The sequence below is a fragment of the Rhinopithecus roxellana genome, chromosome 16 (assembly GCF_007565055.1).
Source record: "Rhinopithecus roxellana isolate Shanxi Qingling chromosome 16, ASM756505v1, whole genome shotgun sequence".
Classification (NCBI taxonomy): domain Eukaryota; kingdom Metazoa; phylum Chordata; class Mammalia; order Primates; family Cercopithecidae; genus Rhinopithecus; species Rhinopithecus roxellana.
This window is the reverse complement of record NC_044564.1, coordinates 70,797,602-70,819,971: the sequence shown is the minus strand read 5'-3', so window position 1 is coordinate 70,819,971 and position 22,370 is coordinate 70,797,602. Positions and strand designations below refer to the sequence as shown.

Genomic DNA, 22,370 nt, shown 5'->3' with positions numbered 1-22,370 from the left:
TTAGTTTCTGAGGTTGGACGTGAGGCTCCCACCTGCTGAACGAAAAAGTTACGTGGTCCAGGACTTTGCTGAGTTTGGTGATTAAGTCCAGACACACACACAAAAAAACACCTGGTTTCTGGAAAGGTTATCATCTCAGCGTGAGGCATGATTACAGCTGCACACAACTCTTACTGGCCATAAATCTTGGGGATTTACAGCAGGTGCCATGAGGGGAATGCTTGTGATTTCCAGGCATTTTTAATGTGAAACGCTTTCTTGCAGCCCTTGGTAATTCTCTGGTGTAGAATCTGCCTTTAGTTCAGATAGACCTGAGATCAATTTATGAATAAGAGGTTTGCACTTCAAGCCTCATTTCCCCATCAGCATGGTGACATGTAAAACACTGGGACCCCAATTTGAGACATTCTGTTAGCTAAGCCAGTTCCCTAAAGATGGGCAAAATGAACAGCATCGGAAGAAAGAGATGAGTCTTCAATGGTGTTGGACCTTTATCCTAAAGGGAGTGGGACCATGGGTAGAGTGGAATGGAGGCACAGAGTGAGGAGATAGAATTGAGTTCAGACTCGATGGGTGTGGCGTGGCTGAAAGGCAGAGGGCAGGGAATTGGTAACATCATCTCTATCACTTATTGACAAGACTGCTTGGTAAACCAAGGAGAGTAAGGGAGGGAAGAGCTAAGAGAGAAAGGGCATTTGGTATCCTCTCCAAAGGTCAGGAAAGAAACAAGAGAGTTAGTACCAGGCTTGAGTCTTGCACTACCCATTGAATTTTGTATATATATATATATTTTTGTTCAAATAGATACTTGACTCTCCTATTCAGAGCTGTACCACTGGGCATATACTTAGCCTCCATAGCCTGGGCCTGAGAATTAGCGTGAACACAGTGCAGATAGAGTTCTCGGCACTGGACTTGCTTGGGCAATTTCAGAGCCTTTGAATTGTCTGTACTGTATTTCTGATTAAATTTGTAGACATTTTGGCTGTTATTTCTTCAAGTAATTTTTCTTTCACGGATAATCTATTCATTTCTTTCCCCCAGTCTTTTCTTCCCCTCCTCTGTTCTTCAGATTGGATAGTTTCTATTAATCTAGTTTAAACTTCACCAACTTTTTCTCCCTTATCTCCATTTTATGATTTAAGCCCATCCAATGAATGTTCTACTTCACATATTTTGCAGTTTTAGAATTTGCATTTGATACTTTTTAAATCTAGTTTCTATTTATTTTACCTTATTTCCTATCTTTTAATTCATTATGGCCTTACTTTGCTTTCCTTATTGAGCATGGTTTAAAAAGCTACTTTAAAACCCGTGTCTGCTAATTCCAATGTCTGATCTGCTTGGAGGTGGTCTCCATAATTATCTTTTTTTTTTTGAGCATGGGTCAGATTTTGGGTTGATTTTTGTACAGTGAGAATGTTGTTGCGCTGTGGACACCTTAGATACTTGTTTGCGTTGCTCTAAAAAGTGTTTTTATCTTTGGTAGGCAGGTAACCTGATTTGATTTACAATACAAATTCTGTGTCTTGGCTGGCAGCTCAAATCTCACTTCAGTTCTTTGGCTTGAAATCTACCCCATATATGTGAGGTCATGCAGAGATTTGGGCCCAGTTTATGTACAGAATTTAGGGCTTCCTGTCTTTGGCTCTCTCATTTCCAGGTTTCTTTCCTCATTTTCCAGCATCTGTGGTTGCCTCAAACTTGGTCCTCTTTTTTTTTTTTTTTTGTAAGACGGATTTTCACTCTTGTTGCCCAGGCTGGAATGCAGTGGCACCATCTCGGCTCACCGCAACCTTCGCCTCCTGGCTTCAAGCGATTCTTCTGCCTCAGCCACTTAAGTAGCTGGAATTATAGGCGTGTGCCACCACGTCTGGCTAATTTTGTATTTTTAGTAGAGATGGGGTTTCTTCATGTTGGTCAGGCTGGTCTTATACTCCTGACCTCAGGTGATCCGCCTGCCTCGGCCTCCCAAAGTGCTGGGATTACAGGCATGAGCCACCGTGCCTGGCCAGCCCTTTGGTTTTTGTCGTCAAGAAAAGATAATCAATAAAGATCTGCCTTTTAGTTGCCCTGCCTGACACAGAGTGGAGCTGACCTTCAGGCTAGAAGCTTTGAATCTTAAATAGTTAATGGAAAATTAAGCAATGAAGCCTCAAACAGTGCCATTTTCTGCTTCCACCTGTTGGCTCTCCCCAGAATCCACCTTTTTAGAACTTTAAAGTCTTTTGAAATAGTTTGTCTGGAGTTTATATGAAGTGGTGACAGATATTCGCCTCAGCCTTAGTGGGAGTTGAGGGGCTCAGAGGGCAGAGGAGAAGACAGGTGCTATGTAACTTGGATGCTGGAGTGCATGGGCTTGGAATCCCATCTGTTATAGTGAAGGTAAGGCAGACTCTGTGTCCCATAAGGACCAGGGGCATGAATCAAGCCCTGTGATTCAGCCAAGGATCTTTTACAGCACATTGGGATGGACTCCCCAAGCTGCCTAGGATGGGAGAATAGTTTCTCTAGAAGGGTGCCTTTTGACATTGGGAAGTTTGAGAATTACCTGTAGAAGTAACAAAGTCAAATCAACTGACAAAGAGCAGAACCCCATAGAGGAGATGGAGAAAAGATCATGAGGAGTGGTATCACAGAAGTCAAGGGAGAGAGAACTGAAAAATTGAGTGAGAGGATGGACGCTTTGAACAAGCACAGTGGGATAAGGATGAGAAGCAGCGGTTGGGTCTGGAAAACAAGTGATGCTTGGAGTATCCAGGAGTGAGGGGAATCAGATTTGATGGGTGAGACATGAGGAGAGGAAGGCAAGTCTGTACTTGTAGACAACACTTTCTGGAAGAAAGAAGGGAAAACCGGAGGAGAATGGAGCCCAGTGAGGATTGTGTCTTATTTTACTCTTTACCTTTAAAGATGGGAGATAACACTCAGTGGAGAAAGGAGGCAGTAGGGAGGAAGAGAGAAAAGCATGGCCTAGGAGATGGTCTATAGAAGAGGTTCCCGAGAAAGAGGGCAGGGGTGAGAGAGGTTGGCTTTGGCCAAGAGGAGGAACTCCTTTTAAGATGGATTCTATTTTAATATAATTGATTACTTGGACACACTAACAAATCTTGAAGTTTGCATAAATAAGCATTAAAAACAGGTTTAAAATATGTGATGCATGGCCCTTTTGTCATGGTGAAATCTTCATTTCCCACTACCAGGCTCGGGACCCTGGCTCACTGTTAGGTTATTTCCTCTTTCCTTTTGTCAGAGTCTTGTCAAACACCTTTCTTCAGCTTTGCCAAATGATTTGAAGTCAAGTTGTTATGACTTCCCCAGCAGGACCACTCCAACATTTCACTTAACTCTGAGTTTAACTCTTGGCCTTCCCTACTCTATAACTTTTATAGCTACTTACCGAAAAGAAACTTACTTCTCTCACCAGTTTCTTTTTCTTGGTTCACGTCACATGTGCACAGAGACTGGGAAATGTACCACAGAAAGAGAGGGGAGATCCAGTGTTCTTAAAAAGAAAAGCTAGTTAATTTGAGCAATTCTGGGAAGACTAAAATATAGACTTTTCTTTTACGTGAATTTAAAGGCTATAAGATTATGTGTGATTGGGGACATGCAGTTATGTTGGGTTAATGACAGGTTTCAGTGAATGTTCTCAACATAAAAACATAATGAGGAAACACATAAATTCTGATTAAATTCACTCCTAAGCCACAGTAACTATGTTTAGGTAAGTTATAAAAAAGTCAAACTTTAAAATTTTTCTTCTCTTAAGAAGTAGATACTGCCTCCCCCCACCCCCACCCCCATAGTCATTTGCCTTAGTTATAGCTGATCAATAAATTAAACCATAGAGGAAGACTTACAAATGTACTTAAATTTTCTACTGGAAAAGACGATTGGCTTTTGTCTTTGGGAAACCAATTTCAGAATGGTCTGTGAACTGGTGAATTTGGTTGTGGGCTTTTGTCTGCTCTTTTCCAGTAGAAGCCGTGGGAGATGGGCAGTAAATGTGCTTTAGTTTTCAAGAGGCTAGCAGCCTTTGAAGGGAGGTTTTTGCGGCATCCCTGAGAGGAAGCTGGTCCTCTTGGTCAGAGTAACTGAAGAAGAGGCTGCCATGGACTCTGTGTGCAGGGTCCCCGAGAGTGGCAGGCTCACAACTGGAAAGCATTCCTAGGTGCTTTGAGGTTGGGTGGGCTCAGCGCAGCAGCTCAGGCACTCATAGGCACCCAGCTTTGTTCCTCATTGCTTGCCCTTGGTACCTCCTGATACTCCCTGGAAATTAATAGGGTGCAGGCTTAGGTAGCCATCACTGAACACAGGCTTTTATAAGGGTTTAGGAATGTGTGGTCTCAGGCTGCCTTGAAATCTGTCCATCTCTTCTGGGAGTGAGGAGAGCTCAACTTCCCTTGGGAGCACTCCCTTTAGAATGTACACTCTCTGACCAAGAGTCCCTTTCCACTCAGCTGGTTTTCAGATGGAGTTTTCTGGGCATTTCCATTTGTCTTTGTAGCCTAAGGACTTACCCTCTTAGTTCCCTGTTACAATTGGTTTAGTGCTGAATAGACACCAGGGTGTAGTACTTGTTCATTGAGAACAGTAGAAGTAGGAGCTGACCCTTGGCTTCTTGTTCAGTCCATTCCCTCCATAAGCCCCGATATACACAGTCAGCTTCCAGACACGTCAGGCTAACAGCGGGGCCCCTAGGAAGGGAGCCCAGGCTGAACGTCCTATAACTGCTGCTAAGATATATTTTTAAATCTACCCAGAGGGTGTTAGGGGAGTTCAACTGAAGCATCTCCCATTTCCTCCTTAGAGCCCTAGAGAGACTAATTCTCCTGCTTCCTAACTTCCTCCTCCCATCCCACCAAGCATTTTCAGGACCCGGTTTGGGTTTACTGACAATCATGTGTATAATTCACGCAAGACAGGTTACAGTGGAGCGTGTTACCTTTGCTAGTCAAGCATGGCTCAGTAATGCTGCTCCAGATTTTGGCCGGGAAGTGGGTTTTATTGGTGTTTGGGCCTAATGTTTTCCTGTCCGGAAACCTTCCCCTTCCCTTGATAGGGCTGTTCTGGCAAGCACCATCAGGGAAAAATCTAACTTCCCTTTGTCCAGTTGAATAAATGGGTTCCAGGCAAAAACAGTTCGTTGTGTGAAGCAGACACCCTTCAGAGGGAAATGTTAGCATTGAGAGGTGGGAAGTTGCGAGTGCCCTGGAGGGCAACACAAGTCCAAGCTAAGCACTGGCTCCTTAGGGCGGTTCCTAGTGGGCATTGCAGTGAGCATCTGGGCCTTTTTATCTGGGATACTTTGGGGAGGGACTGCTTCCTGTTTAGCGAAGACCATTATACTTTTTCGATCCTGTTGTTTTGGTACTCCCTGAAATAATGGGGGTGCTGACACCAGATAGCAGAGAAATGAAGGACTTAGGGTCTCCAATTATTTCACTATTTTCCTCTTCTGGGTTTTCTGTAGGCTAAGCAGAAGAAGGAGATAAACATTAGCAGGAGAAGCTTTTGGGAACACAGAGAAGGTGGCGGAGGTACCTGAAAGGAAGTTAGCTCCACAATGAAGGGGTTGGGTGGAAGGAAGGTGGAGAGCGCAGGAGTAGAAGTAGTGACATTGTGTTGGAGTGCAGGGTGCTCAGGTGGGGTGGGGATAGTGAGAGACAAGGGTGAGTAAGGCAGGAGCCAGGTCCAGAAAGGCTTATAAATTATGCTAGGAAGTTGAATTTTACCTGGAAAAGTTTTAAACTGGGGAAAGCCATCTGATTTCCATCTAGAGAGTTTATTCTGGCCACATTATGGGGATTGAATAGAAATGGTAGGGATGAAGGAGGAAGCTCAGGTGGCAGGCTGTTACCTGATCCAAGTGAGAAATGGTCAGGGTCTGGACCAAGGGGAAAGAAAAACCAATGGGATGGAGGGGCATTGGTGAATGATAGGCTCTGGGGCCATGAGGAAAGGAGGTCAAAGATGTGTACAGGTGTCTGAGTGGGGTGAGAAATAATTGATGGTACCCTTCCCAAAAGTGGGAAATAGAGGAGAAACAGTTCAGGGGAGCGGGGAAGGCAGGTAGAGTAGGACATGACTTCTCAGCAAATGTTTATAGAGTTGGGTTGAGCAGAAAGCATAAGCCTTATTGCAAGCCAAGGACCCCAACAGCATGCACTTGCTTCCTTACAGGAGAGATTTTGGGCCTCACAAAGTGGCACCAGTGAAGGCCCACCAGTATGACAAGTTCGTCCCAAGTGAAGAGAATATGGATTTGCTCACGACGTATAAGAAAGATTACAATCCCTACCCTGTCTGTCGAGTGGACCCCATCAAACCTCGGGACAGTAAATATCCATATAGCAACAAGATGGAGTGTTTGCCTACTTATAAAGGTGGGAGAGCATAGAGGGGCAGATTGGGGGAAAGACAGGCTGAGCCTGTGTGTGGGCCAGGAAACGTGTTTAATGTGCAAAGTCACTTAGTGCAAGAGTTGGCAGACTACTTCCTACGGACCAGATCTGGCCAGCAGCCTGTTTTTGTATAGCTGGAGAGCTAAGAAAGGTTAAACATTTTTTTTTTTTGATAATTGAAAAACAAATCAAAAGGCTATCATTTGAGGACTGTGAAAATGATATAAAATTCAAAATTCAGTGTTGGTGTTCTATTGGAACACAGCCATATTCATTCACTTACACAGTATCAATGGCTACTTTTTGCACTATAGTAGCAAAGTTGAGTAGTTGTTGACAGAGACACCACATTCTGTGAGGCATAAGACACTTAATACCTGGCTCTTATACAGAATATCTGCCAACCCCTGCCTTAGCTTGCAGTTTGAATCCTTTATTGGGGGAAGCATTTCAAGTTCAAGCTAAGTTAGTTTCTACCACTGATTAAGTGATTGATTCATTCATGTGTTTAAAAAAATGTATCAAAATGTAACATACATATGGAAAAGTATACAATTTATAATTATACAGATCAATAAATTTGCACTGAACAAATCCATGTAAATAGTACCCAGATCAAGAAATATAACATTACTACCCCATTTCTGTCACCCTCCCCAACGAGAATGTAACCATTATTTTAACCTTTAATACTCTACCTTAAATTAGTTTTGCCAGTTTTGAACTTTATATAAACAGGATTGCTTCTTTCTTTATTGAGTATCTATTGATACTACCTACGAGGTGTGGTCCTAGAAACTGAAGGAAGCATAATACCTGCCCTTGACTTTCTGGCCTAGCGGAGAAACAAGATATGTGGTCATATGTGTTGTGCTAGCAGACAGCCACTCTATGGAGCTCAGCTGCAAAGACTGAGACCATGAGACTGGAGACCAGGTTTGTCATCAATAACTCATGCTTATGATACCCACCTTTGCCCTAGGGGAGGACATGCTAAACAGTTCACAGACCTCTAAATGCTGTGAAGAGAGAGGGCCACTTGTCTTTAGTCAAGCCAAGCATTTAGGGTGAAGATGGTGGTGGAGGTAGGGAGGTTGGAAGGATGTGAGCTCCTAGAAGGGCCTCTAATTCTGTCATCCTGGAGGACCCTGTGCCTAGTTGAGTTTCTCTGATTCTTCCAGGAACTGAGGACTGGATTGGCATGGGCCTCTTCAGCAATCTGAGCTCTGCCCTTTTATTTTCTTCAGCTTCCTCCTCCAACACTCACCCATGGCTACTTTTGGTTAAGCCACCTTTCGTCAGCAGTACAAAAACTGATTAATATTCTGAATGTTATCATACCCCGAAATGGCCCCACTTCTGAAGCCTTTGTGCACATTGGCATCCTGTCCTCTGGGCTTGTCCTCTTATCTCCTCCCACCACGCTAGTCCTTGGCCCTGTTGGGACCTCCAGTCCATTGACATCTCAACCCTCCCTCTTACCACCAGCCCCTCCTGTGTCTGTCCCTCCCCACGGAGTCTACTCCATGGCCTATCTTTGGAGCCCATCTGCTACTGATAGCCGGGACTCCCTCTCTCTTCAGCCCTTTTGCTGCTTCCTCCTGGCAACGCCCTAATCCTGTTTTCTCCATGTCTATACCTGGGCACACACTTGAGCATATATCCAGTCTTGTCAGCTCTTACCCATTTTCCACAGAAAGGGAGCAGAGCAGTCTTCTAAACATGGCCATCTGACCTCTCCTGTGTATGAAACTCCTCAGATAATCATTTGACAAAATCATTATTTTATCAAATCATATGATCCGATTACGATAAAAACCCAAACCTTGACTACCTCCTCTGATGCTTTGGAGGTGCTGGTGTCTTAGCCCATCTGCTCCAGCCTCAGGGCCTTCTTTCAGGTCCCTTCCTACATTTCTTTTCTGCTTCAGGGCATTTGTTTAGCACATGTGATGTCTTCTACATAGAATCCTTCTGCTTCCTTGATCGAGCACTTACCCTTTCAGCTGGCCGCTGAAAGATCACATTCTGAGCCCTTCCCTATGTCAGACGGGATGCTATATGGGTGCCTCACACTCCCCTGTCTTGTCATTCATTGTGTACTTTTAATGCTTCCTTTAATGGCCAGGCTGTAAGCTCCAAGGGGCAGGGATCTGTTTGTCTTTCTCTTTGCCAGTTACCCTCTCACAGCAGGCACTACACAGGTGCTTTACAAGGGAGTCCATACAACCAGGTGTATGACCATGGGCAGGGTGTTGGGGGGCACTTTTGCCTCTACTGAATGCATTCTTCTCCCCTTTTTTTTTTTTTTTTAAGACGGAGTCTCGTTCTGTCGCCCAGGCTGGAGTGCAGTGGCCAGATCTAAGCTCACTGCAAGCTCCGCCTCCCGGGTTTTACGCCATTCTCCCGTCTCAGCCTCCCAAGTAGCTGGGACTACAGGCGCCCGCCACCTCGCCTGGCTAGTTTTTTGTGTTTTTTAGTAGAGACGGGGTTTCACCGTGTTAGCCAGGATGGTCTCGATCTCCTCACCTCGTGATCCACCCGTCTCGGCCTCCCAAAGCGCTGGGATTACAGGCTTGAGCCACCGCGCCCGGCTCTTCTCCCTTTTAATCCAGTGTTTACAAGAAGACCAGAAATAAGGCACCACAGACATTGAGCAAGTGGGATAGAGGAATGAAACTGCAGTAAGCGCTTTCCACTGTTGGTGGAGGCAATAAGGGACTCTGATAGGGCATATCCAATGGCGGACTCACCTCTCCTCTACACTGTCTTTGTGTGCTCTGTTGGTTTATGAATCTTAGTATAGGGAGAGACTCTTCAGAGCTCCTGCCTGTCAGTTCAGTTCCTTGTCTTCCACCTTTCCCTAGGTGCAGGGAGAGGTCTGCGAGTGAAAAATGCTCCTTGCTTGTCTTGGGGATTGGCAAGGATGGAGGAGGTCTACCTGTAGTATTTAAAGAGAAGTCCTCCCTACTTATCCCCAGCAAACTACTTACCACTCAGCACACACACACACACAAACACATGCATGCACGCACACCACCATACCCCACCAGTACTCTTTCTTTAATCTCTTTCACTGCCAGTTTCCCCTGTCTCTCCCTTTGTCCATACAGCTACATCTCAGGCTGTCCTCTTCAAACTACAGAAGAGTGAGTATTCCACAGCTTAAACTGAATCATGGCTGACAGGGTTTGGGTCTCTGCCCCCATGAAATCTCATGTCAAATTGTAATCCTCAGTGTTGGAGGTGGGGCCTGGTGAGAGGTGATTGTATAATGGGGGTGATTTCTAATGGTTTAGCACCCCCCTACCCCCTTAGTACTGTATAGTGAGTGAGTTCTCCTGAGATTGTTTAAAAGCGTGTGGCACCTCCCCACCACCCGACTCACTCTCTCTGTCCTGCTCCTGCCGTGTGAGACGTCTTCTCATGCTTTGCCTTCCACCATGAGTAAAACTCCCTGAGGCTTCCCCAGGAAAAGAAGCTACCATGCTTCCCGTACATCCTGTAGAACCATGAGCCAGTTCAACTGCTTTTCTTTATAAATTACCCAATCTCAGGCATTTCTTTATAGCAGTGCAAGAACTGACTAATATAATGGCTGACTTCCCTACTGACAAAGTTAAAATTGAGAAAATCCTATTTTCTTTCTCACTTTCCTTAAACTTCTGGTACCTGTTAACTGCTTGCCTACTTAAACAGAGTTGATAAATGAACAACAGTGAAGTCTCAACTGGACTGCTCAGAACCAGGCATGCATAGATGGACAGGGTTTTTGTTCTTGGAACATGTGCATTTGAGGTTGGATTTCATATTTTCCTCTGCAATTCCGATTTTAAAACAAATCAGTATGTAGCTAAAGGAAACATATTTACAGTTAGATGAACCTATAGGTACCAGTTTGCAACATGTGTGTCTTACGAGGTTTTTTTTTTGAATACTACTTTCTTAGTTCATTTGTGCTGCTATAACAAAAATACTTGAGACTGAATAATTTATAAATAAGACATTTATTTCTCACAGTTCTGGAGGCTGGGAAGTTCAAGATCAAAGTGCTGACAGGTTTGGTGTCTGGTGACGGTCTGTTCTCTGCTTCCAAGATGGTGCGTTGTTGCTGTGTCCTCATGTGGTGAAAGCCAGAAGGAAAAAAGGGCCTCAGCTGGCTCCCTCTAGCCATTGTATAGCAGTGCTAATCTGTCCATGAAGGTGAAGCCCTCATGATGCAATCATTTCCCAAAAGGCCTCACCTCCCAATACCACAATATTGGGGATTGAGTTTCAGCACATGAATTTTGGGGCACATTCAGACTATAGCACATACTTACATTCTATTAGTTGAAGTGGTTTATTTGTTCTGTCACTCACCTGTGATAGAAGGGCTTCCCAAACTGCCTTGAATGCCCAACATCTGTATTCCCATCATCTAACACAGGGAGTGACACAACAAAGTGTGTCAAGTGAGGGAATCAATGGATGGTTGGTTCTGAACCATTGTTTACAAGGGTGTTGTGTCAAGTGAGGGAATCAATGGATGAATGGTTCTGAACCATTGTTTACAACGGTGTTGTGTCAAATGAGGGAATCAGTGGGTGAATGGTTCTGAACCATTGTTTACGAGGGTGTTGTGTCAAGTGAGGGAATCAGTGAGTGAATGGTTCTGAACCATTGTTTACAAGGGCTCCAGGTGACAGAGGTTGGAACATCTACACAAATCCCCATCCAGGCTATTACCCTATGGGTCCTGGCCAGGAGCAGAAGTGAGGATTGAGAAGGCCCATGCCACTTACCATGTGGTTGGATCTGTCCTTAATAACCCCATGCATTTGTGAGGGGTCACACCCTTATCACTTGGTATATCACCCCTTGGGTGACTTGTTTGTGCCTTGTGAAAATTTGCTGCTTTAGTAAGTCTTTTCCATAACAACTTTCGTGTTTTATGACCATACATTGATTCTCTTCCTCCTCCACCACCCAAAAAGAAACCAAAGACCAAGGTTATTAAATACATGTTTCAATGGTTGCCATCTAGATTTTGTCTATATACTCTGCTTACATTTGTTCCACAGAAAAAATATGAAATTTTTTTCCCCCTTTTCACTCTATGGCCAGCACCTTTACTGGGGTCCAGAAAACCACCAATAAAATATGCTTTAGCAGCAGTTGGTTGTAATTTGTGACATTTTCAAAACACTGTGCAATTGGAAAGATTGAGAGTGTAATTACTTGATGCTCAGCTTTAGGTTTAGCTGTTTTTTTTTTTTTTTTTTTAAGGCACATTATTGAATGGAATCCCTTTTAAAGAAGTTCTTGCCAATTACCCACATGACACTCTGGCCCTGAAGGGCTTTACTGGCGTGTGAATAGTTTGTCATGTGAAATTCTGAGGTTTTTCAGGGTCCTGTGGAGGTTTTTGGTAATAAATGCTGGGTGGAGGAAGTCGGGAGGCTTGGATAACAATGTGGTTTCAACTACATTGTTGGGTATCAGAAATCACATGAGGCAACTTTGAGCTTAAGAAACCTGTTTTCTTAACACTTCATCCATCACAGAAGAGAGCCAGAAAAGCCCTGTCCTCCCCACCCCCAGTACCTTGAGGCAGTGTGTAGGCATCTACAGGTAGATGCCTCCATTTAAGTGCGGCCTAGAGTCTGGGGTAGGGGTGGGGAGGAAACATGTGGTTTATATTCAGCAAGATGGTTCCCTCCAAGGCCCCCTAATGCTTTCAAGATGCTGATAGAGCCATTAATAGCTCTTGGAGAAAGAGTAGATTTTCAATTAAGATGAAGCCAATTTTGGATAAATAGTTGGTAGTATTATCAGCCTAAAATAAACTTAAGAGTGTGCTGGGGGATGGGCAGGGGTGGATATCAGGACTTCTGGAGTGGAGGAGTAAGGAGCTTGGCAAATCCTCTTCCCAAAAAGCAATGACAAAACTGGACAAAATGGTGAAAATCAACCATTTCTAGACTCTGGAAATCAACCACTGGTATGCAAAAAATTGAGAAGCATTTATTAAAGAAAAACTATGGCACCTTGGTTATTAACACTAGGCGTCTGTGATGTTTTATTCTGGGGCTGCTTCCATCACCCCATCCCCACCCCTACTGTTTCATCTGTGTAGTGGCTCTGCCTGAGCGGGCTAGTCTGTGGAAACAAGCAGCTCTGCTGTCAGTGGGGCCTGACTTGATTGGGAATACAGTGCATACCCAGGGGTTTCAGTAAAAACAGCAGTGATCTTAATGGCAAGAAATCAGGGAAGACAACTTCTGAGTTAGTCTGAGGCTGCAGTGCTAGTTGTGGCAAGCAACAGACCAGCAAACCAGCTAGGAATTTAAGAAGGGAGATCCAGAGAATGAGATAGGCACAGTGGATCTTGATAAGCTCATATGTGTTCCTGGTGGTCTGGAAGGCTGTGTACATGGGCAAGGCTGTGTGCAGGCTCAAGGGCAATCAGAGTGGAGCCCATCTATCAACTCATCATCTCTGGTTGAGTAGTCTGGAAGGCTGTGCACATGGGCAAGGCTGTGTGCAGGCTCAAGGGAAGTCAGAAAGGAGCCCATCTATCAACTCATCATCCTTAATCATCCCTGGTTAGGCCTAGTTCTTGTGCAGGGAAGACATGAGAAAGCCCAGTAGGAAGTAAAAGCCAAATCAGACTTATAAACTGCCTGATCTTTGTATGTGTTTTTCCTAACCCACACACAGTTCCATTGGCAAAGTGTGAATGCCTTACTGGCTTAAAGTTCTTAAGTTTAACTTCTGACCAGTCATGGCTGACCACTAAACTATGCTGACAGAGTGACCCTTAGGAAGTCAGGCATGTTGGCTTATATCTGTAATCCTAGCATTTTGTGAGGCCCCGGTGGGCGGATCACGAGGTCAGGAGGTTTTGTTTTTTTTTGTAAAAATACAAAAAAAAAAAAAGAAAAAAAAAATTAGCTGGGTGTGGTGGTGGGTGCCTGTAATCCCAGCTACTTGGGAGGCTGAGGCAGGATAATCGCTGGAACCCAGGAAGGCAGAGGTTGCAGTGAGCCAAGATTGTGCCACTGCACTCCAGCCTGGGCAACAAGAGCGAGACTCCATCTCAAAACAAACAAACAAAGTAAAAACAAAAACAAATTAAAAAGAAAAAAATGAACAAAAACATCAGTGGCCATACACTGCAGGGAAGATAAGACTGTATGGAATTAGTGCTGGTAAGCCACTAAACACAAGTAAAACCAACTCCCAGTGGGGTCAGAATCCAGAATTGCTGCAGCATATTATCTAAAGTGTTGAGTTTTACACAAAAAAATTGTGAGACGTGAAAAAGGGAAGTATGACCCATTAATGGAGGGGAAAAAGCAGTCAACAGAAAGTATCTCTGTAGGATCCCAGATGTTGGACCTAGCAGACAAATATTTCAAAGTAGCTATTATAAATATGTTCAAAGAATAACAGGAAAGCATGTTTAAAGAAATAAAAGTATGACAACAATTGCTCATCAAATAGAGAATATCAGTAACAGGAAATATTAAAGAACCAAATGAAAACTCTGGAGTTGGAAGGGCAATAACTAAAATAAAAATTCATTAGAGGGGCTCCACAGCAGATTTGAACTGGTATAAAAATCAGCAAAAATGTGGAGAGTTCAATAGGGATTCCCAATCTGAAGAACAGAAAAAAATTAAGGGAAAAGTCCAAACTCAGACTCGTGGAATACCATAAAGTGTACTAACATACTCATAATCATGGCCCCAGAAGGAGAAGAAGGGGGCAGAAAAATGTTAGATTAATTGCTGAAAGTTGCCAAATTTTATGAAAAATATGTATTAATATATTCAAATGGCACAACCCAAATAGAATAAGTACAAAGAGATCCACATCTATTCACAACGTAGTCAAATTTGTTGAAAGCCAAAAACAAAGATTTGGAAAGAGGCAAAAAAATGACTCATCACGTGCAGAAAAATGACATTATTATTATTTTTGAGGTGGAGTCTCGCTCTGTCTGCCAGGCTGGAGTACAGTGGTGCAATCTCAGCTCACTGCAAGCTCCACCTCCCAGGTTCACGCCATTCTCCTGCCTCAGCCTCCTGAGTAGCTGGGACTACAGGCGCTCACCACAACGTCCAGCTAATTTTTTGTATTTTTAGTAGAGATGGGGTTTAACCATGTTAGCCAGGATGGTCTGGATCTCCTGACCTCGTGATCTGCCCGCCTCAGTCTCACAAAGTGCTGGGATTACAGGCGTGAGCCACTGCGCCCGGCCCAAAAATGACATTATTAATGGCTAAGTTCTCTTCAGAAATAATGGAGGACTGAAGGCAGTTGGTTGCATATTCACAGTACTGAAAGAAAAAAGTCTATCCTCCAAGAATTTAATATCTAATGATACTGTGATTCAATAATGAAGGCAAAATACATTCCCAGATAAAGATGGAGAGAAGTTACAGCTACCTAGCTTGCAAGAAGTACTAAAAGAAATCCTTCAGGCTAAAAGGGAATGATACCAGATGGCAGCACAAAAGTAATAAAGTATATTACAAAAAGTAATAAAGCATACTGGTAAATGTAATTAGGTATTAAATATATACTTTTATTTGTTTTCTTCTTAAATCATTAAAAAGGTATTTTTTCTTTTAAAAGACAATTACAGAATCAATATTTATAAAACTATGGGATTCTAGGAATTCAAAGTTGGTGTAATATCAGAAAACCAATTAATATACCACATTAATAAAGTAACAGAAAAAAGCCACTTGGTTGAGAGAAAGCATTTGACAAAGTTCAACACTCATAAAAGCTCTCAACAAGCTTAGGACTAGAAGGAAACTTCCTCAGCCTGATAAAGGGCATGCACAAAAAAATCTGTACTTGTACAACATCATACTTAATGTGAAAGACTAAATGGCTTCCCCCGATTGAGAACAAGGCTAGGATGTCAGCTTTCACCACTTCAACTCAATACTGTATTGTAGGTTCTAGCTAGTGCAATAATGTAAGAAAAGCAAGCGGACAAGTAAATGTATCCAGGCTCGAAAGGAAAATGCGAAGCTGTCTTTATTCTCAGACAACATGATCCTGTATGCAGATAACACAAAGGAATCCACAAAAATTACCAGAATAAATGAGTCCAGCAAGATGTCAGTACTGAACAATATATAAAAATCAATTGTTTCTATATTCTAGCATGGACAGTCAAAGTGGAGTCAAGAAAACTGTTCTCTTTCTAATAGCCTCAAAATTAATAAAATACTTGGAATAAAATGTAAAAAAACAAGTGCAAGTCTTGTATGCTGAAAGCTATGAAACATTGCTGGGAGAAATTAAAATCTGAACAAAAATGGTGGGCATTCTGTGTTCATGGATTGGAAGATTCAGTACTATTAAGGTAGGGTTGTCCCAAGTTGATCTGTAGATTCAATGCAGTTCCTATCAAAATCCCAGCAGACTCCTTTTCCTTTTTAGAACTTTGCAAAGTAATTTTAGGTTTTATGTATGAAATCAAAATAAACTGGAATAGCTGATAGTATTTTTGAAAAATAAGAACTAAGTTGAAAAACTTAAACTTCCTGATTATAAAATTTTACTATAAAGCTACAGCAATTGAGACAGTTATACTGACACAAAGACAAGTAAAATGACCAATGCAACTAAGTTGAGAGTACAGAAATAAGCCTTTATGCCTATTGTGATTGACTTTTCACAATGGTGCCTAGGCACTTCAGTGTGGGAGAGGATAGTCTTTTTGATGAATGGTGCTGGGACAGTTGGATATCCACATGCAAAAAGATGAAATTACCTCATCCAAACTCAAAAGAGTCAGAAACCTAAATGTAATAGCTAAAACTATAAATGTTTCAAAGTAAAACGTGGGAGAAAAATCTATGATATCTTGGGACAGACAAATAATTTAGATATGGCATCAAAAGCATGATTTATTAAAGATATTATATATGGGACTTTATCGAAATTCAAACCCTTTGGGCACTTAGAAACCATTAAGAAAATGAAAAGGGTCAGGTGTCAGGTGGGTGTTTTGTTAAAATAATAAGAAAATGAAAAGAGAAGTGATAGACTTGGAAAAAATATTTGTAAATCACATACCTGGTGTAAGATTTGTATTTAGAATGTGTAAAGAGTATGCAAACTCAATAAGACAATCTAATTTTAAAATGGGCAAAACATTTCAATATTTTACTAGTGAAAGCACATGAGGAGCTAATAAGCACATGCAGAGATACTCAACATCATTAGTCAATAGAGAAATGTAAATGACACTGCAAGATACTACTAAATACCCATTGGAATGTCTACAATAATTTAAAAACACAGATGATAACAAGTGTTGATGAGGACATGGAGAAATGTGAATGTTCATACATTGCTGGTAGGATGTAAAATGGCACATCTACTTCTTCACTTTGAGAACATTTGTCAGTATCTTTTAAAAAAAGCTAAAGATAAGATTTTTCCATACAACCTACAAATTTCAGTTTAGTATCTACCCAAGAGAGATGAAAATATATGTTCACACACTTCTTGACAAAGGCTTATAGCAGAATTTTTTTATAATAGCCAAAGAGTAGAAACAACTCAAAATGTCCATCAATTGGTGAATGGATAAACAAAATTTGGTATCATGTAATATTATTCAACAATAAAAAGGTGTGAACTACTGATATAAGCTACAATATGGATGAACCTCAATTACATTCACTAAGTGAAAGAAGCCAGATGCAAAATGCTACATATTGGGTGATTCTATTTATATGAGAAGTCCAGGAAATGCACAGATATAGAGACCAAGAGCAAATTAATGGTTGCCTGGGGTTGGAGATGGGAGTAAAGACTGACTACAAATGAAGATAATTGGTATTTTTGGCATGATGCAAATACTCTATAACTGGATTTTGGTGATGGATATACAACTCTATAAAAGTCACTGAATTTTGTACTTAAGATGGTATGTTTTATTATGCAAATTAGACTTCAATAAAGCTGTTACAAATTGTGCCTGCGGACTCCACTAGTGTTGGTGTATATACCCAAGGCTCCTCAGAAGCTGCTTTTTTTTCTAACCTTTTGTAAAGTGGTAAGCAAGAGAATTCCCTATAGATTTAGAGGGCTCACTAGCGCTACTTTAAACCCGGTAATTTATGGGCCCAATGGGGCAACCCAGGTCTTGGATGTCAGTCAAGTATTTTGAAAGAATGCCAGCAGTGCCAAGGCAGTTGAATCACATGGTTTGTCGTCCCATTTTTCTCACCTAGACATTCAGTCTTAGAGCTGGCCCTGAGGGTCTGTGTGATAAAGTCAGTTTCAAAGACTTATAGTGCTGTCTGAAGAGTGTCTGGTCCTCAAGATGCCTGGAGGCCATCTCTACTGCCTATTTCCTTGGAGTCCAGGCCTCCCTTTGTGTTGGCAGTTCTAGCCCCACAGCAGAGGTTCCTTTTGAGATGGACATCTAGAATGGCCAATTCTTTTCATTCTTCAAACATTCTGAAGTTGTTTTCCTCCTGCAAATCTTCCCTTTGATTATTGTTTTCTTTCACCTTTACTCCATGTGGAAATATAATGCCCCTAAGTGTGATATGAGGTATCAGAAGAATATGGCTTTGGAGTCAACAATACGGTTTAAATTCCAACTCAACTCGCTAGCCATGTGACTTTTGGGCAAGTTTCTTAGCTCCTCTGCGCCTTGTTTTTAGAAATCTGTAGAATGGAGAGAATCATACCCATCACAAAGGGTTAGTGTGAAGATGAAACAAGATCGTGTATGGAAAGACTTGAGCACAATTGACCGACATGTAGTTGGTATTCCTTAATTGTTAGAACCAGAGAGTGGGTCAGATCGTGGGCTCTGGGTCTGAATTTGCATTTGTGTTTTTCCACTTCTAGCCAAGTGAGCTGGGACAAATTCTCTCATTTTCTGTGCATCTGTTTCTGCATCTATAAAACTGGCATTGATAGTACCCACCTTATTAGGACAGCCTGAAGATTAAGTGAGTTGATATATAAAGCACTTAGAACACTGCCTGTTATGCAATAAGTTTTATACAAGTGGCAGCCACTCTTCTCTCACCAGCCAATACAATGCCCTATTCCTTTGGAGCAACATATTTGATATATGTGGATTAGATGTGAGGATTACAGGGACACAGTGGGCTGTCACCCCACAGATGACCAGGTAGGCCTGGTTCGTCTGGCTGGTGGCCCGCCAGTGGTGGGTTGTGAATTGCCTATCTCACTACATCAAGTGGTAGCAGGGATGCGCTCTGTCGTTCCTTTGTCTCAAAGACTACTTCATTGGAGACTGGCTTATGACCTTCGGGCTCTGTAGAATATCTGCAAGTTGGTTGACTTGATTTATTATTAATTACTTCTTCTGCTTTAATTTCAGCTGATTATTTGCCTTGGAACCAACCAAGGCGACAGCCACTTCGTCTGGAACACAAATACCAGCCAGCATCAGTCAGGTTTGATAATAGGACCACACACCAGGACGATTATCCCATAAAAGGCCTTGTGAAGACCATGAGCTGTAAACCTCTGGCCATGCCAAAGCTCTGTAACATACCCTTGGAGGATGTGACTAACTACAAGATGAGCTACGTGGCCCACCCCGTGGAGAAGCGCTTTGTGCATGAAGCAGAGAAGTTCAGGCCCTGTGAAATCCCCTTTGAAAGCCTTACCACTCATAAACAATCCTACCGGGGCCTGATGGGTGAGCCTGCCAAGAGCTTGAAACCTCTAGCCAGGCCCCCTGGGCTAGACATGCCTTTCTCTAACACCACTGAGTTTCGAGATAAGTACCAAGCTTGGCCAACGCCCCAGATGTTCTCCAAAGCTCCCATCACCTATGTCCCTCCCGAAGACAGGATGGATCTTCTGACAACAGTGCAGGCCCATTACACATACCCTAAGGGTGCCCCAGCTCAGTCCTGCCGACCTGCACCTCAGATTAGGAAAAGCGGTCGCTTTGAAGGCTCTTCCACCACCAAGGATGACTACAAGCAGTGGTCCAGCATGCGCACAGAGCCAGTCAAGCCCATTCCCCAGCTGGACTTTCCCACCGAGCCCTTGGACTGCCTGACCACCACCCGGGCCCACTATGTGCCCCACCCACCTATCAATACCAAAAGCTGTAAGCCTCATTGGTCTGGCCCTCGAGGAAATGTCCCTGTGGAAGGCCAGACCACCTACACCATCAGCTTTACTCCCAAGGAAATGAGCAGGTGCCTAGCTTCATATCCTGAGCCTCCTGGCTATACCTTTGAGGAAGTGGATGCTTTGGGGCACAGGATATACAAGCCGGTTTCCCAGGCAGGCTTTCAGCAGAACAACCATCTTTCTGTGGATGATTCAGAAAACCCCAGCCAGAGGGAGTTGAAAGTGTCAGCCTGATTTTGAAAAATTGTAATTTAGAATTTACACAGTACTTTTAAAAGCAGACAACTGAGAATTATTTGTTGGACAAAAAAAGAATTCCCTAAAATGACAGAAAAAAAACAAAAAACAAAACAAAACAAAAACCTTCACCACTTCCAGAACACTTGAATAAAATGAGAATCACTTGACTCAGGGAAAATGACATTTAATCACCGGCTAAATTAACTCCCCTTAACAACTTCTTTACTGCATCCCCACTCCGTTTCAGGTCCTTTACTTTGTGCTTATGGAATCAAAATTGGTCTCTGAGGTTTTCTCTGATCCAGATGTATTTTATTAATTTAATCATTATATGAACTGACATAATGATTAACCCTTGCCAAGTATGAAGCACCAAAGAATAAATTTTATTTTGGGGGGAATGAATCTGTAGCTCTGTGTGTTTACACCCATGTGCTGGCTGTGCAGACAGTAGTCTGTATTGCTTGGGACCTTTGGGAGATTTTATGCTAGCATCCCCATTGTGTGTCAGTATTGGTGGAGGTGCCTTGGGCCTGGTCTGGTGTCTTGTTTTGGGTTCTCTGTGTGCAGGGCTGCTTCACAAAGCATCCTTCTACCTCTTCACTGCATGACATACCAGCAAGAATACTGCTGTTTGATGGGGTGTGGATGTCTGTGGTCACAGGTGATGGAGGGAAAGGAAGAGGGAGGCAGGGATGCATGAACCTACCAGACCTCTCCCCAACCCCAAGCCGGTACAGGCTATGATTCCAGGGAGAGGAGGGAGAAAAAGTACCCTTGGCAACCAAGCAGTCAACACCTGGTCCTTGAGCTGTGAGCAAAAGCTGTGGGCTCTTCTAAATGCTCAGAGCCTGGAAGAAATTGCCCCAGGCTGGCCTGGTTTCTGGAGAGCCTGGATGTGCTTGTCCTAAAATGACAGCTGTGACCAGACCTGTGACAAAGTTTGACATAGTGGTGAGCCAGATTCTACCGTGGAGTTTCTCTCTTGAGCCTAAGGTTTCTACCACATTTGTTTCTAAGGCCAAGTAATTTAAAGCTATTTTATTTATATTTTTTTAATTGAGCAAAATTGAGGAGGGACTTTGTTAAAGAGGGTTCCATACAGCCAATTAACTTGCAGATTTTGTTTTTAATTGGGCAGAATTGAGGAAAGACTTTGTGCCAGTTAGATGAGCTGATGGGTCTGGGTGAGCCTCACAGAGGGATGCAGACTTCAGTCTGGGACACTTGACTCTCTCGAGTTCACAGAAGCCTAAAATATACTTCGTGGTCTCAGGGAACTTGGGAGCAGCATGGAGAAGGTGAGGGGAGTTCAGCTCATGTCTGGAACCTTGGGCTTGGGCTCAGGGCCTGGTGGAGGGGCCAGGGGCCTGTTCCTTTCTATCTAGGGCTCTGTCTTTCCATGGCTGTCACCCATCTGACCCAGGCCTCACAGGTCCCCACACCTTGCATCCTCACCATGAGCTTTGTTTTCATTGTTGGGTTGGGATCTATGTTATTTAATCCTCTCATTGGTTTGTATGGGGTCTGAGTGCCTGCCTTTAGGGGTAGAGAGGCTCAGAGTGGTTAATCACCTTTCCCAAGGCCACACAGCACAGAGCAGCAGAGCCAAGGTCAGAATCCAGGTCTTTTGACCCATGGCTCTTCCACAACACCAGGTACCTCCCATCTTCTGTGTCTCAGGTCTCCTGGCTCCACAAACTACATCAAACCACATTCTGTCTGAGCCTACTGGAGTTCATTAAGCTAAAGGATTACACTAAGAAGGGTAAGTTTTGTTACTACTTTGTTTTAACAAATCAAAAAAAATTGACACTTGATTTGAAAAGCCAAATAGTGCTAAAATGCTTATAAAAATATAGCAATCTCTTATGTCCCAGCTGCTTAGCCTTCCTTTGATATTTCCCCAGAGAGAACAGTTTTAAATTATCTATTTTGCTAATACTTATATTCACATTCCTAAGTAATATGCATATACTGCTATGTGCTGATTCATCGACTTTAGACATGCTTTGTTTTGGCAGATGAGGAATTTTGGTTCTCATACACCCCCCGTTTCTCGCCTCTCGGTATAATTATATGACAGTGTTTGGTAACATCAAGGCTAATAAGCTTTCCTAATGTTATCAATTGCCAGGAAGGGAGGAAGCTCAAGGATGGGATTGACTGGCTGACTGAGGATCACAGACCCTGTTGGAGTGAAGAATTTTGTCTGAGCTCTGCCTTTGTAATGAGGCCATCTTCATGGTGACCCCAGGCTGGAGAGGCCACCCTAGGGCGTCCCTTCCTTGCCTGTTCCTCTTGGTCTTAAGAAACCAACTCTCCCCCTACTACCTATTTCTTTTTTTTTTGGCTTCCAAATTAAAATGTCCTTAATATTATGAAAGTGATTAATATAAGTAAAACACTTAGAAAATACAGAAAAAAATACAAAGCACCTATTTGGGGCCTTGTGAAACATGGTAGTGAAGAGCATGCATGGTTTTTGGAGTCCAGACCTGGCTTTGCACCTTGGCCCTTGCCACCACAAGCTATGAGAGCTTGGTCAAATTCTTCAACATGTGAAAGTGT

At 42.9% G+C, this 22,370-nt stretch overlaps 1 protein-coding gene across 3 annotated transcripts in view; it reads left to right on the top strand.

The window, feature by feature from the left end:
* The window catches only part of SAXO1 (stabilizer of axonemal microtubules 1), a 131,162-nt gene extending 110,952 nt beyond the window's left edge, over positions 1-20,210 (top strand). The window contains exons 3-4 of one of the 3 annotated variants that reach the window (XM_010365718.1): positions 6,187-6,389; positions 18,790-20,200. In XM_010365718.1, the coding sequence (XP_010364020.1) occupies positions 6,187-6,389; positions 18,790-19,793 (1,207 nt within the window). In that variant the 3' untranslated portion in view covers positions 19,794-20,200. Of the gene's footprint in view, positions 1-6,186; positions 6,390-18,789 lie in introns of all 3 variants that reach the window. The other 2 variants (XM_010365716.2, XM_010365719.2) reach the window with 2 other exon arrangements.
* The last annotated feature ends 2,160 nt before the right edge of the window (positions 20,211-22,370 follow it).